This window comes from Wolffia australiana, chromosome 18 (assembly GCF_029677425.1).
Source record: "Wolffia australiana isolate 7733 chromosome 18, ASM2967742v1".
Taxonomy (NCBI): domain Eukaryota; kingdom Viridiplantae; phylum Streptophyta; class Magnoliopsida; order Alismatales; family Araceae; genus Wolffia; species Wolffia australiana.
Genome location: NC_135852.1, coordinates 397,656 through 412,500, shown reverse-complemented (window position 1 = coordinate 412,500; position 14,845 = coordinate 397,656). Strand labels below are relative to the sequence as shown.

Sequence of the window (14,845 nt, the reverse complement as noted above, 5' to 3'; positions counted from 1 at the left end):
TTCTTCTTCTTCTTCTTCTTCTTCTTCCTCTTCTTCCTCTTCTTCTTATTCTTCTTCTTCTTCCTCTTCTCCTTCTTCTTCTTCTTCCTCTTCTTCTTCTTCTTCTTCTTCTTCTTCTTCTTCTTCTTCTTCTTCTTCTTCTTCTTCTCCTTCTTCTTCCAATTAGAGGAAGGTATTGCGACATTCAGGAGAGAGAATAATGGCGCGAATAGGGTTTGATGTGATATTCTCATGCTATTTATACCCGCGAGGAGAGAGGATGTGGAAGGTTGACCGCTGACTGTCGATTTTTTGACGGCGGAGGAAGAGGGGCGGCGTTGATGGCGGACGGAGAGGGGCTGCGTCGACGGCGGAGGAAGAGGGCCGGCGTCGACGGCGGAGAAGAGGCGGCCGGCGGCATCCGAGACAGCGGCGTCGGCAGCGCCAGCGGCGGCGTCGGCAGTGTCCAGAGACGGACGGCGTCGGCGGCGGCCGGAAACGCACGGCGGCAGCAGCCGGAGGCGGGCGGCGGCGGGGGAAGGAGTCAGGCGGCGGCGGGAGACGAAGACGGGCGGTGGCGTGGGCGGACGGAGCCCGGCGTCGTCGGTGGTCACCCGGTGACGTGGATGCCACCGTGGAGTCCACCTGGGCGCCACGGTGGCATCCACGTCACCCTTTGACCGGCGGTGGGGACAAAAAAATGGAAGCCAAGTGGCGACGTCTCATTCGTCCGGGCTATTTTTTTTACCAATGTGAAAGTTTGTGCTATTTTCTTTACAAAACGGGAAGTTCCCTCGTAGTATTTTCCCAAAATAATTTAAAAAGGAGTGCCTCGTCGGATACCACGTGGCTTACCTCATTGGAAGACAGAATGTAAGTGTGCCACGTCGGATGGTGTCACGTGGAAGACGCTGAAGATGACACGTGGTGTGAGATGACGAGGAGAGGAGCTGACGTGGATTCTAGATGGGGGGTGCGGGCGGAGGGGAAGGAAGGAGAAAATAAGGGGGGAGGACGCGCTATTTGTTTTATTTTTTTTAGCAAATCGGAAGCGAGAGATTCGAAGATCGCGAGTGGATTTCCAAAGCCGAAGTTCGGATCGGCGTGCAACAGGTGTCGGCGATGAGTTTATTTGGACTCGGAAGGTCTTTGCTTCTTTCCTTCTTTCTAATTTTGATTGTCGATTCGGGAAACGGATGAGTGATGCGGTGGATTTTTAGGCGGAATTTAAGTTTTTTTGCGGCGGTTGTCCCCGCGGTGATTTTTCTTTGGACGCTTGTTGTGTCTTTTTTTTTAATTTTTTGGCTTGGCTTTGACTGATCTCAAGAAATCGTTTGTTTTTCGGATTCCCGAGGACACGTCTGACGTGCGAAACTGTAAGGTGTGTAATTCGAAGGATTTGTAGCTCTGTATGAGGGCAGTTGATCCCGATTCGGTGGATCATGATTCTTGACCTAATTGCGTGTCGGAAGGTTCTTGATCAAGTTCCTACTTTTCGGATCGAGTCAGCGAGGATGAACGTAGTGCGTGTTTTCCATAAACGAGTGCTAGTCTCAATTTTTGATCTTGTCGTCCTATGAAATTGGCTGTGGCTGTGTATGAAACGGGTGGCATTTTTGGCCTATCTCCCGTGTAAAACTTCGGATTGTTTATGTTTCTGTTATATTAAAACTTCAGTTTATCCTTGAAAAATGTTTATTTCCGAATCATTTTAACTAAAATGATTAAATAAACAATGGAGTCACTAGTAATCGAGTCACTGTTTTGCTTCATGAGTTGAAACTTCTAGCGATCGAATGAAATATTTTTGCCTGACAGGAATCAGAAAACTTTTCGACCCAAGAAGAATGCGCCATCAGGAAGCAAGGTATTTCTTATGAATTGATTTTAATTTCTAATGACGATAATGATGCTTTCTCTGATCTTATTGAATGAATTCATAACTTTGGGCTACCCGACTATGTTCCACACAGATTACTCTTTTCCAAATGCATTGTGAGGTGGTCGTTATAATTTTCTCCATGTTTTCATTGTGAACCTCTGCATATTATTCGGTTAATACCTTATGGTTACGCGACCAAACTGCAGATAAAGGGATTAAGGTCAAAAGCTAATCGTAATCTACTGATTCAAACTTTCAAAGTATTGGCTTATTTTGACAAAAGTTTGTAGCTATGATGAAATATGTGGCTCTCTCTCTTTATTTTTATAATGCATACATAGGGTTAAAAGAAAAACAAAATTAAATTTCTTGGATTTAATTGACATCTCTTTTCAATATCCAGGGTGCACAGCTAAGAAAGAGGATCGATGCCACTCTGGGTAGTGGAAATCTCAGAGAAGCAGTCAGGCTTCCACCTGGAGAGGATGTGAATGAATGGCTGGCAGTGAACAGTAAACCTCTTTTCAGCAAGCTTTTTTTTATTCCACTTAGTATAATGTTTCAATTATACGTCTTATAAATTATTTTGTATAAAATATCTTCTATGGCCCTATCTGGTATCTGTTAAATTTAAAGTCTGAAATTTTCAAATCCTTGTACAGCTGTGGATTTCTTCAACCAGGTGAATCTACTTTATGGCACTCTCACAGAGTTTTGCACTGCCGAGAACTGTCCTACAATGACCGCGGGGCCCAAGTAAGGATCATTTCTTTACCTGCACACAAAAATGCCAGATCTTAATGTTGGTGTTTGCCATCTCTGATCACGATGGTGAATCGTCATCATTCCCATCATTTTTCCCTGCCAAAATGACAATGACAATAATGAAAGTTTATTGTCTTCATTGTCTTTTGTCGGCAATTTGAATGTTTTGGTTCGTCATTGCCTCACATCACTCCCCTTTGGTCAAGCTCTTTCGGATGATGAGAAACGATGACACAAATTGTGTCATCCTCTCTGATGAGAATAAGAATGGAGATGACAATTCTTCATTCGTCACTCAGGCTGTGAACGATGATGCTAATGGGTTTGGTATGACGATGAAAATTTCATCGTCCTCCACAAATATTAGATTCTGTTTGAGGGTATTTCGTAAATATGCCTTGTTTATCATGGCTTGTTCACGAAACTTGTCCATTTATATAAAGATATCTGCCAAAGAAATATTTGAATGTAATAGCAAAGGAACAGGACAGAATCAATAAAGTTGGATTGAATGTGGGTGATCAATCGACAGGTATGAATATCGATGGGCCGATGGTGTGCAGATAAAGAAGCCCATAGAGGTTTCTGCACCCAAGTATGTTGAGTACTTGATGGATTGGATAGAAGCTCAGCTGGACGACGAATCCATCTTCCCCCAACGGCTCGGTAAATATTTCTCCTTATCCTGATAAACCATAAATTAATTTATCAAAGTGTGAAAGACCAATCTGCCCGCTTGCAAATATATAGATTAATTAGTGACAGAAATCTAATATTATAATCCTGACATTTAGACATAAAAAAGAATGCTTCGATCAGTCAATCAAGATTAATCCTCCCTCTCAATTGTCATCCTGGTTACGGATGAATGAAAATGATGATTCTGTGCCAAGAGATGGATGACAAGGACTGTCTTGGAAACCAGATGAAGATGATGAATGCCGCAAGAAACTTGACATAAATGGAATATAGTTTCAAGGAGTATACATCCATTTTTCCTCAAAAAGGCTGGTTAAATATTTGCCCTACTACTTGACTTGGCTCGACTTTGGTATCCATAGTTCAATTGATCTATGGGACGACTGAAATCCCACCATGCTAATATATTTTTTAGTTTCAAGTGTCGATATGTAATTATTGAATTTAAACTTGAATAGGGGATAACCTTGGTTAGCGGGTTGCGTTTATGACCGAATTGTCAATAAATAGTTAGGGACATGAGTTCCACACCATTAAACTCAAATATTGCTAGACAGTAATTCAGCCTTTTGAATTTATGCACTGGCCCTGGACCTGTTTACAATGATCGTTTGATACCCAATCAATCTTTGGGCCTGTCAAATGGTGTATACTCCTCTTGAAACTATATTCCATTTATGTCAGTTTCTTGCGGGGTTCATCATCTTCATCTGGTTTCCAAGACAGTCCTTGTCATCCATCTATTGGCACTGAATCATCATTGTCATTCATCCGTAATAGGGATGACAATCATGATGACAAATCATCGCCGATCCACAGAATTGAAGGGTTTTCAGAGTAGGGATGACTGTCAACAATACTGAGAATGAGCGGACAATGAGAATGATGATGAATCATAGTCGCCATCATCTGATTTCCAGGATGATGATCATTGTCTTCGTCCTACATCCATCTGTCGAAGTTGTAGGGATCACTGTCAACAAAAGTGACGATGAATCGTGCTCGACATCGTATGATTTCCAGGATCGCCGTCATTTTCTTTGCTATCCATCCATTTTTCAAATTTGTCATTGTTATTTATTCAAGCCAAACATGGATGAGGATGACAATGACAACTTTGACTTATGGATGGACGACAATGACAACTTTGACTTATGGATGGACAACAATGACTAATGATTAATTCATCATTGTCTGCCGACCCGAGATTGCTTCAGAGAATTGATTCATCATCACGTCCTCTGTCTATTCATCTGCAGGAACGCCATTCCCGGGGAACTTCAAGGAAGTGGTGAAGACCATATTCAAGCGGCTGTTCCGAGTGTACGCACACATATACCACTCTCACTTCCAGAAGATACTGAGCCTCAAGGAGGAGGCACATCTCAACACTTGCTTCAAGCACTTCATCCTCTTCACCTGTGTAAGTAGTAGATTAAAGATGGGTTAAGAAGGAAGATGAATAAGGGCCCAACTTTTTGTTCTTGATGCGCAGGAATTCGGACTGATCGACAAGAAGGAGCTGGCTCCATTGCAGGAGTTGATAGAATCCATCATTTCTCCTTACTGAGCAGAAATACCAGAAAACAAGATCAATGAAATAAATGGCTTCCATATGCAGTACAGGGTGTCGTTCTTACAGAAAGAGTTGGAGAAGAATTCTAGAGGAACAAGAAGGGAAGAGAGAAGAGGAGGACGCGAGAGAATAGGATATTAGAGATCATTGTATTCCACCAACCACAATCCTACAAATGTCTCATTATTTATGGCAGAAAAGTAATTTGTTATTTGGCTCTAAATGAGTCCTATCTGACATTAAATCTTAACCTTCTGAATGTATCTTGTTTAGGATTTAATAATTGTTCTTTATATTTCATCCTATCTATCTTAGGACCTATATTCAATCTGACTGCTAATTCTCTCAAGTGTAGGTTACACATGTTCTTTTATTATTGGTTAGCTAGTATTTATGTTAAGGTGTTATTGGCTAAAGCCATTGCTGACTGTATGCAGAGTTTCTGACTCCTCAATACCCGTCCTAGATCAACGCTGATAATGAGACACTAAGTTTGTATCTATTATCAACAAAATGATTCCGTGGGAATAGTTTTGTTAGAGGATCAGCAAGCTGCCTTCACCATTTGACAAAATTGATGCAGATATTGTTTGCTCAAGCTTATCCTTTGATGAAATCAAAATCAATTTTCATGTGCTTCGTCCTTGCAGAATACATCATAGTTGATGGAAATTACATATGCTGCAAATAGTTGGCTCCAATGTTATCACACCAAATAATAGGCAATTAATCAACTCTGGTTTTAATTCCGAGTCCAGAGAACTTCTGATGCTGCATTCGCTGATGATGTATATATAGCCTCTGTACTTGATCTTGCTACTCTTGTTTCTTTTTAGAGTCCAAGAAATTAACTTATTTCCGATATAGACCATGAAAACTCCAATTGACCTTCTCTGTGATCCCCTGCCTGATCTGCAGCATCAACATGACTGGCATTAGACTAGAGACAATAATAACAGACATGTACAGGATCATGGCATGAATCTGATCCTACTTCTACGATAAATATGGCTGATCATGTGAGCATTAGCTACAGACAATAAGGACAAACACTTACATGATCATAGCATGAATCAACGTGATCGTGTAAGTGGTCCTTAGATCTGAGACAAGAAAAACACAATGTGGATGGATGCACATGCTTTGACTATGATGTATGATTCCCTAGTCAACAAATTTAAAAAAGCCGCAGCAAGGATATAAAAAGAAATACACAAAGGTAATTAAGTGTTCATGATGGGATTGTCTGCACTCAGCATAATAATAGATTGACTCTTGGAAGAAGATGGATGAAGTTTGTGGCCAAGGTAGTAAAAATATTGGAGCAGATGTTCTTTAATGATCTATGTTAAACATCAGTGCCATGTAGAATGAAGAATAAGGGTTTGATGTTATATGCTTATTTATTTCTATCGTGACATGAATATGCTTATTTACTTTTTCATTTAATTACAATTAATGAACCAAAGCACCTCATATAGTTCATTTTCTTCTTCGATTGCTATCACCTTCATGATTAGTTATTTGAGAGGAAACTCAATTTTTTTCAACTAATATCATAACTTGAAAACATCTTCCCTAGTGCTCTTATGGAGTTGAGCAGCTTGCCTAGACATCCCGTAATCTTCGTCATCATTTCTGCTTTCTTGACCTTTAAAAACTGAAATTTAGTTATTGAAATAGACAAAGTAAACAATTTGACCTTTAACATTCCTTTGTGGATTTTACGGTTTTTTTAACTGTATCTCCTTTGTAGTGCCAAGTGCATATAATATTTCATATTCAGATGGATCAATCCATAATAAAATATTATTTTTAGCTTTTGAATCAAAGAATAATCTACATATTTAACTGTCTAAATTCATTGAGTACACCATAATGTTATTCTCATTCCATTCTTACAATATGAAAATTCGTTCCATTAAAAGTTGGTGTCAAAATAGAAATTTTTATAGACATATGATCAGCTACTAGAGCTCAGATTCAGCTTAGTCTATTGAGCCTCTATGGGTTTAAGTTGCGAATCAATGAGCTAAGAGGGAATGGAACATATATTTTAAAATTTTTAATAATTGGAAAATGTGTAATTAAGTGAGCTTATATTTTTGTATTTGGATAAGGAAAATTAGTTCCAAACTAGATGATATCTTGTTAAGATGACATTCGGACAAGATGTCGACTTAATGTAATTATTTATCTAAGAAAAAATCACAGCAATTGTCATTAATGATATCAGCAAGTAGTAATCAAATGTAATTTATCATGAAATAAGAACAAAAATTCCACATGTATTTACTTTTTAACAAAATTAGTTTAAATATTTCTGAACCACAGTAAAGAAAAGATATATCGGCTTATTTTGTTACAGAGATATACTGTCATATCTTCAGAATATTCTTCTAAAATTACTTATTTGAACTTATTAAACCAACCATTTGTGTTGAGATGGTATATTTACACAATCATTATTTGCCTTTTAAAATCACAAGATATGCAAAATATTGAGCACAAATAACGATCAAAACTGCCATTTAAATCAAAAACATCCAGCTTAATTATAAAATGTTGTCTTAAGATCATCTGGATATGTAAACCTAAAATTGTACATTGCTCCTTTGGCACATCATAGAAATCTAGATAAACGTGATATAATGTCTATGCGCTTAAAACTATAAAAGAGAAATACCCACAATTTGTCATGTTTAGGTGGTATCAAGTTTTTGTGTACAAAAAGCACTGTTTTAGTAATAGCAAGTATCACAGGTCAGTTTATCATATTTATAGTAAGTTTTGCTACTCAAGTTTATAGTTTTTGTATGGCATGATTTATCAGAAAAATTCAACTTATTAAGTCTCAAATTATCAATTGTGTATCATAAAAAACATATAAGTTTGTCCATGAATTTTTACTGACTCTTATGTTATCATGAGATGATGTATATGATACACTGAAACATTTCATTAATCGATGGTGTTACCCTAACATCTTGTGTACGCATAAGTTATTAGAAACAATGATTAAATATAACTATGATAAATAATATTGGGCCACAAAATATCATCTCAATGTTTAGTTTCATGAGAATTAAATTTAATCCTGTCAAATCAATGCAAAAATAACAAAATTCATTATTTCATATATAGATTAAGATTCCAATATATCAAGGTCTCATGGATGAGATGGATAGGTTTTTTATAAAATTATAGTAAGATACATTCTCAGACATGAACTAAAGTCTACGTAAATAAATAACTATTGACACGGGATAAAAGTATGTCAATAATCAAAGAAGGGAGGTTTATCTAATCCCAAAATATTTTGGGATATGGAATTGAATTCTGAGTCTTGACAATAACTATTATGATTAGCAAATTGTATATTTGAATTTCGTTACATTATTTCTAACGTGATCATTGAAACTTTTTCTTCTAAAAAGTGATCATGAGTTCATGACCTGTGGTTTTAATCAGGTATACTCTGTTTTTTAAGTATAAAGTTTGATTACATTGACCCAATCCATCTTCATTGATGATGATCTTTGTCGAGTTACATTTTTCTATGAAATATGAATTCATCATTTTCAGTGGCATCTGTAGGGAACTTAGCTCTATTTTGGTGCTTTTTTTTTTCTTATCGTAAGTTAGCATACGGACGCACATTCTCCAGTCCCCGACATCTGAATAAAATATTCAAAATTCAACTTTTGAACTTATAATTTGTATTTTTTGTATTTTTCGCTGGGCTTAGTCGCCATCAGGTTATCATTTCAGCAAGAACATGCAAACCAAAACAGGAAATCAAGAATCTCTTCTAACGGTCACTACCTTCAGCTCTTTCCAAATCTCGCTCTCTTCAACTCTTCTTTCCATATTCCATCCTTCATGACGTGGCTTCTCCATTAATTAATCACTACTCACTCTCCCTCTCTCTAGCTCTCTGTCTCTCTCTCTTTCTCTCTACCCCTCTCCCTCTCTCTAGCTCTCTGTCTCTCTCTCTCTTTCTCTCTACCTCTCTCCCTCTCTCTAGCTATGTCTGTCTCTGTCTCTCTCTTTCTCTCTTTCTCTCTCTCGCTCTCTCTTTTTCTTTCCCTCTCTCTCTGTCTCTCTCTCTCTCTCTATTTCTCTCTCTCGCTCTCTCTTTCTCTCTCACTATTTCTCTCTCTCTTTCTCTCTCCCTCTCTCTCTCTGTTCTCTTTTTCTCGCTCTCTCTCTTTCTCTCTCTCTCACACACACACTCTCTCTCCCATCTCTCTCTCTCTCTTCTTCCTCGCTCTTCCCCGCCTTCGTCCTCTCTCTTATCTCTATATATCAAAAGAGCCCGCAGCTCAGAGAAACTTACAGAGAGAGAGAGAGAGAGACGTGGAGAATAGAGAGCGGAGAGAAGGGAGAAAAAGGAGAGAGGGGGAGATGGGGAGGAGGAAGATCGAGATAAAGCGGATAGAGAACAGCGAGGCGAGGCACGTGACGTTCTGCAAGAGGCGGACGGGGCTGTTCAAGAAGCTGGCGGAGCTGTGCGTGCACTGCGGCGCCGAGGCGGCGGCGCTCGTCTACTCCCCCGGCGGCAAAGTCCACCTCTTCGCCCACCCCGACGCCGCCCACGTCTTCTCCCGCTTCCTCCACCGCCGCGTCGAGGCGGCCCCCCCCCGAGACCGCCTCGACCCCTCCTCCTCCTCCTCCTCCTGCGAGGAGATGGAGTCCATCTTGGCCGCCGAGAAGGCGCGCCGCCGCTGGTGGGAGGACGCGCCCCTCGACGGCATGCCCGCCGACAAGCTCCGCCGCCTCCGCCACAACGTCGCCGACCTCCGCCGCGCCGTCGCCGCCAAGGCGGCCGAGTCGGAGCCCTCCGCCGCGGGCTTCTTGCCGCCCTGCGCCTGGCCTGACGTTTTCCTCCTCGACGATGGCGGCTTCCTGCAACTCCCCCCCGGTTACTGATATCACGCTGTAGTTTTGATGACGGTGGCAGGTCTAAATCCTTCGTCACTTTATCATGAATTCGTGATGGTGGAGTATCATTTATCATCGCTGGTCTGGTCGAATCTCTTCTCTTTTAATGGCCAAGAGGACGGTGGATCCTACGTGTATTCACTCGTGATAGATAGATGGATGGATGGATAGATAGATAGATAGATAGATAGATAGATAGATAGATAGATACAAGATTAATCATAGTGCAGGGACGCGGATGGGACGGTTATTTCGTCTGTGGAGTCAAGTAGGAGCCAACCAGGAAAGCTGAGTGGGGGCCGAGTAAAGTGTGACACATACAAATCGCACGCATGGTAGATAACCGTGTATTTTTCAAATACATGCAAGGCGCTTTGTACAATGTGTATTTTTCAATTTTTTTCTTTATTTTGATTTCAGGACATGGGTAAATGGCATGCAGAGAAGGAACCGACCATTTAAAGTTCAAAATGGGCCAGCCAATCAGCCGTCGACACGCCGTTACGTGTGAGTAAAAGAAATAATTAAATAAATGAATATTGATCCAACGGTTATGATTGGTCAAACTTCATTTATCAATAACTTTTGATCTTGAAGTCCGATTGAGATGGATTTTTCATGAATTTGCTCGTCTTCACTTTATTTTTCTATCTGTATGGTTGGATCATTCAGATCAAGCCTATAATGATGGATAAAAATTAATTACTGATTGGGGGTAAAATGGTAATTTTTACCATTTTACCTTAAGTATAAAAGCTAAATTTTGAGAGGAGGAAGTATGTTCTGGAGGTTGTTATTTCATAGCTGCAAGACAGAGAAGATCTTCATCCTAGATCAACCCTGTTTGGTACTTTTTTTCTTCATTGTATTTGATTTTTAGTGTGATTTGGATTCTGTTTCAGTGAAGTTAGTGATTTTTCCACTTGTTCTTGGTCTGCATTTCTAAATCACTTGGCTTGAGCAGCATATACAAGCCCTTACTAGGATTGAGAGGAGATATCATGAAATTTATCTAAGTATTCCGATTTCAAATGAATATCTAAAAATTCATAAAAAAGGGTTTGAATTCTAGGAAGATTAAGGTGAGTTTATGAGATATGAGTTAGTGAATTTGGATACATAATTCCCCCAAAACAATCCAAAATCAAATTTTCATCTCAACCCCTCTAATTGATCCATTTGATCCTTTTTATTGGATCAAAGAAGTCAATCTAGAGCTGCATTCTTCTTCTATTCTTCCTATCTCTTCTACCCCCACCTTTCTAAATTCATAATCTAATTAGGGTAACTCGATCTTCATTGAAGATTAAATTGACTCTAATTTGGATCAAATTATTCAAGAAAACCACTAATTTAATGCCGTACTAGCTTCCCTTGGACGATACCCATACTTATCACCATAAATATTACGTTAGGGTTTTATAAATTTTATTGTATAAGCTAAAATCAACAACGACAAGGGATTATAAAATTGCACAATTTGCCTCTATCTTTGGCTTATCAGTAAGTAAATCTGATTCAGTTTATTTTTAGTTGATATATCATCTAATATAATAAAGGACTGTGGAATCATCATCAATCCATCTCCTCAAAATTGAGATAACTCAATTTCGAGCAAAGATAAAAATAAAAAACTCTTCATTTATGACATTTTAACAAACACCTTTTGTGGAAATCTCTTAAAACGACTTTTAAAAAGATTTTGAAATATTTTAAACCAATTAAAAATCGTTGAAAAAATGTATAAACCATAGAAAGATATACTTCTTATTCTACATACCTACAAGATATAAAAAATTAAAAATTGATTGTGTTCCTTATAAAAATACATATAAATCCATTTTATTCTTCTAGGCATTTTATGAAACATTCATGGGCAAGATTTGATTTTCAAAATTCTCCTATCAATCGACTTCTAAAAATTCCGCAAAAAAGTTTCCTAAAATGACTAATCTACCTCCACTACCTATATACAAAATAATAGCTTCAAATAAAATCTATAGGGGGGATTCTCTAATTAAAACATAATTATTCATCATTCATAAAATTCCCTATTAGTATTATACTTTTAAAATCCTTCCTCTCTACTCCCCCAACTTATTAGTTAATTCTACCTCTAGGAGCCAATTCTTGTGGACACGACCTTACTCTACCCTATACATTTCTGAGTAAGTTTACAAATTAAAACTTTAATTTGATCAATGTGAAAACAGTACAACGACGAAGTTAACATCCGTTTTTGCCTTCATCAGGTAGTCATGGACATTACATGTGGGAAGATGAGTGAAGATACTGAACTAATGAGATGAGGCATTGCGCGCCTGGGTAGCGTCGCTCGTGCACCTTGAGGATCGTCGGTCTGCTAGTGCCCCACCGCTGCACGCGTGCCCCTAGGCCAGGTGTCGTGTGCCCGTGGGCATGGCACTCCACCATCTGACACCCATCCCAGCCTTCCACATGCCCCAAGCACTCAAACTAACACCTATCGCACACGGTCCGCCTAGACGATGATGTGTCTCGCAGCGTCAAGCTGCACGGTATGCTAGCATGACTCCGCACACACTCGTGGTGCTGCCGCCCAACCTGCACGTCTTGCACGCATGTGTGGCTCTTGGCATCTACGCCCGTGCTCTTGGCGGCACACCCAGCGCACATGGACCTCCCCTGATCCATCACGCTTGAGCGCCGACGGGCGTGCGCACCATAAGGGCGATGGCTTGAAAGATCAGGGTGGGGTGTCACCGTAGTGCGTGTTGTAGCATCGCACTTAAGGAATTAGTCTCCAAATCGTGAGTCCAGCACACGAAGATGTCCCTAAAGTTAGCATGCAGGTCTCTATGCAGGAATGCCACATACTTTGGGGCCTTATAGTATGTATATGTGAAAGGTTTTCACCTTACAATCAATGAGGTTTACTCATGTCACATTTATGCAAGTAGTCCATAAACATGAGACACCAAGGACCTATTGTGGATGGATGATTTTGTATCAATGACCATAAACATAATTGTGTTTCTTATTATTCTATTGTTTTCACAAGTCAATAATTATGACATCAATCCCACGTGTCAAGATCCAAATGGTGCCACCAGTACACATAGCATGGATGTGTATATGTGAAGTCCAAGCGTAGAATATTGAATGGATAACGCTTATTATCACTATATTATAATTCATTTTGTTTTTTTTGTTGGCTTATATGCGTAGGGATGTGTGGTCTGACAGGAGCCATTGGTGGTCTGACAGGAGCCATTGGTCGATGACAATGTGTTTCAATCTACTCCAATCGTTGAGGAGTCTTTTCTAGACTTCAAGGAATAAACCTCAAATGTGACAATGGAAATGAGGATGAAGAGAGAAAAAAGTGAATAAAAACACTGACCAAGAATTCTCTAATTTTAGGTCTTGATATTCGACAATCCAAAGGGCCGATCTAGCTGAACTTTTGAGGGAACCTTTGTCTTTTACTCCTCTATCCATGTAAGAAAGATATATTTAAACTCACTTCCTCCTCAAGAGGCAGGCTGAAAGAGAGCAAGATTTTGAAGGTCCATAAAATGCTTTCTTGGTATCTTGAGTACTCGGAGAAGGTCGATGGAGAGGGGAGAGGCTGATCTATGAAAGATACCTTTAAACTCACTTCCTCAAGAGGCAGATTGAAAGAGAGTAAGATTTTGAAGGTCTATCAAAGTATTTCTTGGTATCTTGACTTCTTGGAGAAGGTCGATGGAGAGGGGAGAGGCTGATCTGTATAAGAAAATTTCCCTGATCTCAGCAAAAGATAGGGATCTAAGATTAGTCTCTTGCCTGTATTGATTACTCAATTATATCTATTATTTAGATCAATAAAACCTTTCTCATCACCATCCTCAAACACCTACTTCATCATTATCTCATCTTGTGTTTTCTCCTCCATTTACCTCATAAACACTAAATCATTATCTTTATCCATCTCATTTCTCACTCATCTGCTACATTCACCATCCTCCCCTCACATCTGTGCCCATATTGTGCCCTCATTTTCATTCACTCAATTCAAGTCACCTTTGACTACTTCTTTTCCCATTGATGGTCATGTCTTTGTCAAACACCAAGCACCTCCCCTCTCATCTCACCATTTTCATCGCGACACTATCTCTTACTCTATACGTATCTCTTCTCATCGTACTCAAATATTATTTAGAGATATCTAAATCCACTAGATAAAATTACTCATGATTATTTGTTTATGAATCTGACTGATTAAACTAAAATAAATAACAACATCATTCTAACCCAAAATTTGCGTCCACCACCGACCAAGACTATGGAACACCACAAGGTAAAATATGCAAAGAGAATATGGATTCCCATATTTTTATTTAAGGAATTCAAGTGATCCAAATTGAGCACACATAGGTTTGGTTGAAGATGCAAAAGTAAATAATTTCTGGGAGACAACCCATGCCACTATCCTGATTGTGTTCTGACTTCTTAGATAGGTTTCATTTCCCAGTTATAACTGCCCCTATTTTCTAATAAATGTAATGGAGTAGTTCATAGGGATAGGACCTTAGCTATCGATCACACCGACCATGGAGCAGCCAAAGCCATATTGCAATTGAGGAGCTCAACATCTCGAGTTTTTCGTATCAACACTATTCATCTTCGTATATATCTTTCACAAGGATAATGTATAATTATGATGGTAGAAGACCTAATTTTTCTCATTATGCATGGATTATCATACAATCTTATATCCTGCATACACTAAATTATTCACATACATACCCATCTTTGGATGAATCCCCAAGACAATTATTTCTTAGATGTAGAGTGACTAAGAGATTTAGAGCCTCCACAACAATGTGGCTAACCACCTTAAAAGGAAGAGGGGTGAAGCTGGAAAAATGTCACTCCAAGACACCTATCACACGCTTTAAAGTTGGGAAGGACACAAAGTGTAGTCCAAAAATTTGCACACCAGGGCAATTTTTTTGGTCAGATGAAAACCCTTGTGC

At 39.3% G+C, this 14,845-nt stretch overlaps 2 protein-coding genes across 2 annotated transcripts; both read left to right on the top strand.

Annotated features, from left to right (window-relative positions):
- The first annotated feature begins 975 nt into the window (after nucleotides 1-975).
- LOC144715034 (MOB kinase activator-like 1A) lies at nucleotides 976-5,201 on the top strand. Its single transcript, XM_078589881.1, has 7 exons — nucleotides 976-1,124; nucleotides 1,798-1,846; nucleotides 2,265-2,373; nucleotides 2,524-2,617; nucleotides 3,159-3,292; nucleotides 4,585-4,748; nucleotides 4,821-5,201. Exons 1-7 carry the CDS (start codon nucleotides 1,102-1,104, stop codon nucleotides 4,893-4,895), a joined length of 648 nt encoding a protein of 215 aa, XP_078446007.1. The 5' UTR covers nucleotides 976-1,101; the 3' UTR covers nucleotides 4,896-5,201.
- Nucleotides 5,202-8,931: 3,730 nt separating this feature from the next.
- Nucleotides 8,932-9,913, top strand: LOC144715014 (agamous-like MADS-box protein AGL62). Its single transcript, XM_078589854.1, has one exon. The coding sequence runs from the start codon at nucleotides 9,309-9,311 to the stop codon at nucleotides 9,831-9,833; it is 525 nt and encodes a 174-aa protein (XP_078445980.1). The 5' UTR covers nucleotides 8,932-9,308; the 3' UTR covers nucleotides 9,834-9,913.
- The last annotated feature ends 4,932 nt before the right edge of the window (nucleotides 9,914-14,845 follow it).

Coding starts and splice junctions, on each gene's coding strand:
- LOC144715014 (XM_078589854.1), top strand. CDS start 9,309: ATGGGGAGGAGGAAGATCGAGATAAAGCGGATAGAGAACAGCGAGGCG.
- LOC144715034 (XM_078589881.1), top strand. CDS start 1,102: ATGAGTTTATTTGGACTCGGAAG. Junction 2,374..2,523: donor TGAATGGCTGGCAGTGAACA/GTAAACCTCTTT, acceptor ATCCTTGTACAG/CTGTGGATTTCTTCAACCAG. Junction 3,293..4,584: donor CATCTTCCCCCAACGGCTCG/GTAAATATTTCT, acceptor ATTCATCTGCAG/GAACGCCATTCCCGGGGAAC.